We start from the raw sequence: 8,864 nt of genomic DNA, 5'->3' as shown, positions 1-8,864 counted from the left end.
AGATACAACACACTGTACAACATTACAAAGTAGTGGTTATTTGTGTTTATATGTATATAGAAACATATACACATGTATATACACATACACATAATTTTAATGTTAATCAAATGGTTCTAGAAAATTAATACACAACAAAGATTCCCAGAAAAGCAATGCTTATAATATGTGGCCATGCTTATCATGATCTGAAATCAGCCCAAGATGAAATTCTTAATAAAGAAGGCAAAGGTTGGAGACAAAGAAATTCTTTCCAGGTTGGCCGTTTTTCCCTTCTTGTTTACTTCCCACGTTTGTCCTTTTGTTTTCCATATTAAACCTCCCTGTGTGTTCAAGGCCTGCTACCAAGTCACGTGGCCAGATCCATTCTGTGTGAAGTCAAACCACCAACCCTCGACGATACCAGTGCACCCGCTTCTGAGGAAATCATGGAACAATGAAGGAAAATGATCCATGTGTCAGTTCATAACATGTGCCTGTAATTCCAGAGAAAAGGTCCTAATTTCTTTCAGGGCTCATAATGCTAGCTTGGCTTGCGAAAAATACTGTGCTTGCAAGTATGACCCCTATCACTGGCAAGAGCTGGTGCCCAGCTCATGGCAGATTTGAAAGACAGGAATGTGGTAGTGACGGTCGATTTCAGTCAGCAGGGAGATCTCAGGCTGCTCCTGGTGAGGCTCCTCCAGGTAGCACACTGCAAAGTCTCTGGAGTTGAACTTGAACAGACAGGACACTTTTATCTTCACTTCAAGGGAGTAGCCCAGTATGAACATATCCATCTGCTTTAATGCACACACGTCACCTACAGAATTCAGGTGACTCATCATGAAGCTCCAAGGATCTGATGATGCCTCTCTGGGAAACAAGAGCCTAGAAAGACTGCGAATGATCTTGTTAGTCTTCATTTGTTCATAAACTTCGGTGACTTGATTCAGCATGATGAACTTGAAAGCTTCGTTAAGCTTGTGTTCCAGGATGGAAACAAAACAAAATAAAGCAAAAAGGATGTTGCACTTGCTGCCTCTCTTGTGATAATCCTTAATTCCACTAAATTCAGTCCACTGCATTTTCAACAATTCTACACATTCACGTACTTTTCCAAACACATTTGCACCTGTATACATCTCAGGACCCAAACTATACTGCTGGATCCAATTACAATCTTGTGAAAACAGCGGTTTTCCAAGAAGCTTAACAAGGTCCTTTTACTTCATCCAGGATGGAAAGGAATGGCCCTGGCTGCAGATCTGAACAAGACCTGTCTTAGAGCATCGTAACTGTCTCTCTTTACTTGTCGAACGCATTGAATATGGTGTTACCAGAACAGCTTCTCATATGCTTCCTCCTCTGTTTGTCACAGGGCGTTTCTCCTTTCCATTCTTTTGAGCAATAACTCAGCAGATCAACTTCAGCCTCAGCTGAGGTTCCTTTTGAATTTTCTCTGCAGATAGCCAATCCACCATTTCAGCCGGTGTCCTAAATACAACTGCAGCCTCCCGAAGTAACAGAGGGTGGCCACCAGGGGCGACACGGCCATCATCACAGAGCCCTTGGCTATGTGCCAGGCAGCATCTAGGGCCTGGCTGAGAACTACTGTCCCGGAGTGAACTCAGTCACTTCCTGCAGTGGTGGCGCGAGGCCGATCCCAGGCTGTGATGTGGGGAGCGAACAGTCTCCACCTGTGGGTCCGTCCACCCCGGACCATGGGCTTCATGATCTCTTTACACAGTGGAGCACTACTCTGTTATAAAAAGGATAAACTTGAATCATTTGTAGGAAAACGGGTGCATGGTGAGATCATAATAGTAAGTGAATTAAAGCAGACATAGGAGCTTAAATATTGCATGGTTTCTCTTAAATGAGAAATCCAAAGTATAAGTAAATTAAGGAGCAAAATTAAAGATAGATAATGGGAAACAGGGAGACAGATTTTTGTAAATAAGAAAAAGATTAAGAGATAGACAAGGGGGAGAAAGGGGAAGAGATTGGAATATAAAAAGAATTGAGAGGTTTTATGCACACGAACTCCCCATAATAAATGAGGTCAATATGTACTGCAAAAATGTACTAACAAAAATAAAAATTCACCTACTCCCTATGGTTTTGAGAAAAATCAGCAAATCCCAGTATACCTTGGGGGCTTTTATTAATTCAAAGTATATTTATTAAAAGCCTGATATATACCAGTAACAGTCTAGGTATTGGAGTCACAGGGTTAGATGCTAAAGAATGTGACATCTTCCTTGTACAGAGTATCTTCTAGTAGAAGAAGTAGAAGAAATGGCACCTTTGAAGGCACAGAGGTATTTCAGATAGTTTGGCCAGTGGGTGTGTGTCTGGGACACAGAGGCAGAGACCCACATATGTGAAGTCGGTAGGTCAGGAAATGGTCTTTGTCAGGAGTATTTGACAAAAAAAAAAAAAAAAAAAATCTAACGGTCTCCATGCATTTGGTCTCCATGTTGTCTTCCTTTTGGTCATTCCTCAGCTATAGTCTTTCTAATAAGCCAGTGATGGCAAATGACATAATTCCTTGAGTTTTGTGAGCTATTAGAGAGAGTTATGGAAAATGTAGAGGAAATATAGAGGAAATGGCCGTGTTTTGCTAAATTGGACAATAGTGCAGGTAGCTTGGGGACCACTACACGTGGTTGGCATCTGCAGCAAGAGACAGGCTCATTGGACCGAGCCATTGGGGTCTGAACTAACTCTGGTTACTCAGTGTCAGGATTGAGTTCAAACATGTGGGACACTGAGTTGGTGTCTGCAGAGAATAAGAGGGTGGTATGGCAGGGAAAACACACACATTTCATAGCAGAAGTGTTCTGGGGGCAACTGAAGAGATTGTTTTCCCTTTAACCATGAAAGAGCAGTGAGGATGTATGTGGCTCCCTCATCTCAGAGAGGACATCAGTTTATTGCAGGTGCGATGAGGAGATTTAAGGGAGTCTGGCTCACATTTTGAAAGAGGTCACCAGTGTGAAGAAGAGAACATGGGAGAGCAGGAATAGAAACAGAAGAGCTCCAGGGAGCTGGAAATGCCATAGGTCAGGTGAGAGAGGCAGGAGTGCAGCAGGGCTACCCAAGGTGGCAGCATGGGCTGTAATTTGAAAGATATCCTCATGTCTTGACTTCTGTGGCTAGAGATAGAGTAGTGCCACGTGCAACTCCAAAACTCTGGTCTGAGCAACTTGGAAATTGTGATAAAATCATTAACAGTACAGAGCAAAATAGGTTAGAATTATCACTAGAGTCAAAGAAGTACTGAAACTCATTTATGCATGGTAGTTTAATTAATCACTATAAAGAAACTAGGAATTAGTTGCTATCATTGTTTTTCCATTTCCTAGAAGCATTAACATGAAGGAGTAAAATGTATTGTCTAAAGTCTCAAATCCACCCAGCAATATATAACATTTGACCCCAGAATCTGGCCCCAGCTTATATGATTTTAATTACTATGATGTTTTCTTTTCAGGAAGGTTAAACTTTGTATTTGATCTTTGAGCAAAAGTAGAACCCTTCTAGGCTACAAACCAAATCCTTTCTTCCAGCAAAACAGAACATTTGCATGCACAAAACAAAAATGTAGTCCCTCAGGTTTCCTTCATGAAACTCTGTGAGTTCCTTTAATTACAGTTCCTTCAATTTCTTGTATCAAAATGTTTTATGCAAAGCTCTTTCTGTACTGAAGTACGAGCTTTGTTGTTTGGCTGTTTTGTTTTTGTTTAAGAAGTTTCAATATCTTGTTTGGCACTATTTTTATTTTATTGGTTTTGGGAGAATCATCTACCTATTACTGCTTAGTTCAGGGACAGGGCTCAGTAACTATACTGGGAGTACAGTAAGTGAGATTAAAATGCATCCTCTTAATTTTTGATGCTGTACCTAAAACAATGATCAGAGAGAATTTTTAGCATGAAATGCTTAATGAAAGAGAATAGTTTAGAATGAATAACCTATGCTTCCATTTTAAGAATTAGCAACAGAAAGTGCAAATAAAGCCAAAGCAAGCAGAAGGAGGGAACTAGTAGAGAAAGAATGAGAAGATAATGGCATTGCAAACATGTGGCTGTGGACTGGAGAGGTGTGTGCCTCTGGGGTTTATCTTAAATCCACCTCCCAAGTGACATTAGGGAGATCTGCCTGTGGGATGCAAGCTGGGTGAGTTGGACCAGGAAGAAGGAAGCATAATGAATAGAGGAGAGGTTGTTTCTCTCACCTTTCTATCAATCAAGTCCCACTGAGAAGCTGGCTGTCCACAACACAGGAGAGGGCTCTTTGACCCCCTGACCTCAGCTTCCAACTTCCAGAACAGCAAGAGTTAAGTTTCTGTCATTTATCTTCCACACAGTCTGTGGTCATTTGTCATACCCATTTGGACTGGCTAAGGTGCATACAGAAACAAAACAAAACAAAACAAGCAAACAAACAAACAAAAAACAAAAAAAAAAGAAAAGAATAGAAAAGGAAAAGAAATCAAAATGGAGAAAATGAATGTAAGCAAATTAATTCTTTAAACAAAACAATAATCGAACATTTAGCATTGCTAATAAAGAAAAAAAAAAAAGAGAAAACCTGCATTACAGATATTAGGAATAAAAGAGGAGATCAGTGTCAGCCTGACAGACATTAAAAGGATAGGAAATCTTATGAAGAATTATACACACATAAATTCAACAGATTAATCAAAATGGACCATTCTTCACAAATCATAGACTCCTACAACACACTCTCAGAGAAATAGTGTGAATAGTCTTTTACCTATTAAATAAAGTGAATTTGCAGTTGAAAACATTGAAAGGGAATTCCAGGCCCAAGTGGTTTCAATGAGAACTTGGGCAAACATTTATGGGAGAAGTAACATAAATACTACACATTACCCGCTAAAACATAGATTAAGGGGTTCTTCAGTCATTTCATGTGACTATAATTATTGTGTTATAGAATTCAAACAAATACTGTGCAAGGAAGAAAAAAAAAGAAAAGAGGAGAGTGCAGAACAATATCCCTGATAAACAAGAATGCAAAAACTTCAGCAGAATAGAGAATCAATTCCAGCAACATATCATGACCCAGTGGAATTTATCCTGAGTATATAAAGCTTCAATATTTGACAAACAATACAACCCATCTATTAAAGATCTAAAAATGAAAAGCCAACTGGTCATATGAGTTAATTTAGATAAAGCATTTGACAAAATTCAAGATCCACTCATGATAAAAATTCTCAGCAAAGTAGAAAAAGAGGGCAATTTCCTCAGCTTGATATAAGATATTTAGAAAACAAAACAACAACAATAAAATGTTCCACTAACATGTTTAGTGGCAAAAGAGTGAATATTTTCCCTGTAAGACTGGGAAAAAGGCAAAGTTGTTGCCTCTTACCACCACCACCATTTACATAGTACTGCAAATTCTAGTCAGATCAATAAGACAAGGAAAAGAAAAGAAAAGGAAAGGAAAAAAGAAAAGAATTGCATGAAAATGGGAAGGAAACTACAAAAACTATTACCATTTTCAGATTGACATGAGAATCCCCCAAATGTTTATAAAAATCAGTTCACAGGACATAGGATCAGCACCAAAAAAATCAATTATGTTTCTACATACTTGCAGTAAGCACTTGGAAGCCACAAATTAAGTTCCAATTACATTTTAAAATTTCATGAAAACCTGAAATATAGTTCTTGGTTCTCAGTTTTACAAAACAAGTAAAAGAATTACATGCTGAAAGCCACAAAAGATAGATGGAATGAATCAAAGGCAAGACAGAGAAGTGTTTTGCACACAAATGGGAAAATTCATCAAGGAAAGATGTGAATTCTTACCAGATTGATAGAGTTAGCACAGTCTTAGCAAGATTGCTTTTGTAGCCACAGAGAAGATCATTCCAAAAAATAATTGGAAAACCACAGGAACTAGAAAAGCTAAAACAATTTTGAAAAAGGAAAGATCATTTGGAAAGAAGCAGTCTGTTTGACTTCAAGGCTTACTTTATAATAATATAGTAATCAAGACTGTGGGAGAGACACACAAATCAATAGAACAGGGTAGAAAGCCTAGAAATAGTCCCACAGAAATCTGGCCATTTGATTCTGACAAAGTTCTAGGGAATTTCAATGGGCAGGGAGAGAGTAGCTTTCTCAACAAATAGTGCTGGAATATTTGCTGTCTGTAGAGACAAAACAAACCACAATTTAAATAACACATTTTATACAAAAATTAATTCAAAATTCACCCTAGACTTATATGTAAAATGTAAAAGTAGAACACTTTTAGAAGATAGAATATGGAAAAAAAAAGTCCTAGGGCTTAGTGACTCACAGACATGGTATAAGCGTTTGTGAAAAATGCATACATTGTATTCAGTCCAAAATATTCAAAATCTTTGCTCTGCAGAAGATCCTGTCATGTGGATGAGAGGATAAAAGGAAGAATGGAGGGATGTATTTATCAATCATGGATCTAAAGGGGACTTGTTTCTAGAATGTATACAGAGCTCTCAAATTTATCAATGAAAGAATTTATAGACTAAACTCAACATAAAAATCAAACAACTGTTTTAGAAAATGGGCAAAAGACAGAAGAGACCTTTCACTGAAGAGGACGTATGGAGGCCAAGCACCAGGAAAGTATTCAACATCCTGAGAAACTAGGGAAACTCAAAGACCTTGGGGAAACATTAGAACCTATAAATTAAAAAACCAAACATAGGGCAGAACGCAAATTAAGGCCATGAGGAGACATCATGCCTGCCCATTAGGACAACACAAACTTCAGAGGAGTGGCCATGCCTGGGACAGGTGAGCACAGGGCCATCTGGAGAGCTCACGCACTGCCTCTGAGATGGCAAACCCAGGGACCCTTGGGTGCTTGTGACAACCTGGGCAGATTTCGAAGGTGCTAACCCAAGAAATTAAAGCGAGTCTCAAAAGACTGTATCATGTTTGATGTCATATATAAGGCATTATCAAAATGACAAATTTATAGAACTAGAAGGCCTTGGAGCTCTAGTGAGGGGTTAAGGTGGGTGGTGGGGGGAAGGTGAGTGTACCTGGGAAGGGGTCGCAGGTGGTAGCCTGGGTGAGTGGGGAACAGCTCTGTGTGCTGCCTGTGATGATGCTCACAAGACTGTTCACATATGACAACCACTTGCTGGTCATTGTAATTCACAGAGTGGATGTTACACTGCCATAAGTAAGATGTAACTGGCATGGGAAAATGCATGTGGAACTTAACCATGAGAAAAACATATAAAAGGAAGAAACACAGTCAGAGTAGTGTACTAGAATCAGCGTGAGGTACTATGGACCTCTCCAGAGTGTATAAATTTACTTTAAAAATATAATTTAACCTGATTACCAGAAAAGGGAAATCTTGGTAAAGACTGAGTTAGGGGTAAGTAACAGGTAAGAGCCAAAGCTTTATCTACAACAGGAGAAATATGAAAGTGACTTCTAAAATGGTTTAATCATAACATGGTAGAATAATCTCATTACTTTGGATTACTAGCAAAAATAGCAAAAGATAAAGCTAAAGGATGTGAAAATAGTTGCTTCTGAAAAACTAGACTCATGGGGTTTAAGAGAATGGGAGAAAGTTATTTTTCCTTTTTGTACTCTTTGTCCATATATTTTAGTATTACGTTAAAATTTGGTAAAGTGATAATCTTTAAGAAGTGGAATTGTTACAGAAGGAATTGGTGAATGACACACAGAGAGGTGGCAGAATGGAAGTAAAATAACAAAAGTTTTATTAGTCTACCAAGATCAGTCCCACATAAAGCAGTGCCTGGATTGACCCAGTACTGGGCCACAACTCCTTCTTTTATAGGGTGTTACAGCCTTGATCTCATTCAGGTGGTTACATTTCATTTCCACAGTTCACATTGCTGATATTCAAAACATGGTGTGGAGACAGTTGAATTTCAACCCAGATGTAGCACTTCTTTGTTAGGAGAGGTTACCTTTAAAATTCATTTAATTATCTACTCTAGCCCAGGGGAAGGGGGCCTCTGGTCAGCTGGTCAGCAAAGCTAACACTGGTTCTTTTCATTTACAAAACTTCTAAGTGAGACTAGATGTCTCCGGTGCCTGTTGATTCTGAACTAAACAAAGCAAATGGCAGAAGTTATTTTACATTGTGACATTGGGTAGATTTTTTTGGTTAAAAAGTTTTCTGAATCAGATTGAAGCTTTTTTCCACATAAAAGAAGTGATAGATTGTACTAACAGAGTATGCAATCTATAAAACCACCACACAACAAAACTTCTATAAATGTTGGATTTAAAAAAACATAGTAGAAACTTCATAGCTGAACTTGCAAAAAATAAGGGAAATACAAGTGAGAAATGTAAAGGAAACTGCAAATAAGATACATGATTGGGAACTGAAGCTGGAGTTGCATCAGTATGCTCGCCAATATCAGTGTGAGTTTTTTATCAAGTGTGACATGGGAAATCGACTGATCCATGGACTCTAAGACACATGGAGGGTGTCCATGACTTCAGCAAAATCAGGGAAAAGTGGAATGGAAACAACTACCCACAAGTAAGGGAAACACATCAGAGACATTTGTCTGCTTTAACTTGTGCTTCCAGTGAATTAATACCAGTCTCCCTTCAGCATGTGTAAAGCATAGACTTGCAGTCTGTCTGGGTCAGGATCCTCAGTTACGTGATGTTTATGGTACAGAAAATTCCAACCCTAGAAATTAACATAATTTGATCCAACAAAGGTAAGACTGCCCAAGGCCCTCAAGTCCCTGACCACTAACAAACTTCATTCCCTCCTCTTTCCCCGCCATCTCTCTCTCTCTGAGGCAAGGTTTTGCTATGTGGTCCAGGGTGGGCTTAAATGGA

At 38.8% G+C, this 8,864-nt stretch overlaps 1 protein-coding gene across 1 annotated transcript; it reads right to left on the bottom strand.

Annotated features, from left to right (window-relative positions):
* Nucleotides 1–569: 569 nt before the first annotated feature.
* Nucleotides 570–1,714, bottom strand: LOC104862856 (inactive ubiquitin thioesterase OTULINL-like). Its single transcript, XM_010625065.1, is given in 3 exon segments — nt 570–1,193; nt 1,330–1,417; nt 1,419–1,714. Coding segments are annotated over 3 exon segments (1,008 nt in total).
* Between the last annotated feature and the right edge of the window lie 7,150 nt (nt 1,715–8,864).

Source organism: Fukomys damarensis, unplaced genomic scaffold (assembly GCF_012274545.1).
Source record: "Fukomys damarensis isolate Sample0158 unplaced genomic scaffold, DMR_v1.0_HiC HiC_scaffold_17, whole genome shotgun sequence".
Lineage (NCBI taxonomy): Eukaryota > Metazoa > Chordata > Mammalia > Rodentia > Bathyergidae > Fukomys > Fukomys damarensis.
This window is presented reverse-complemented; position numbering and strand designations above follow the sequence as displayed.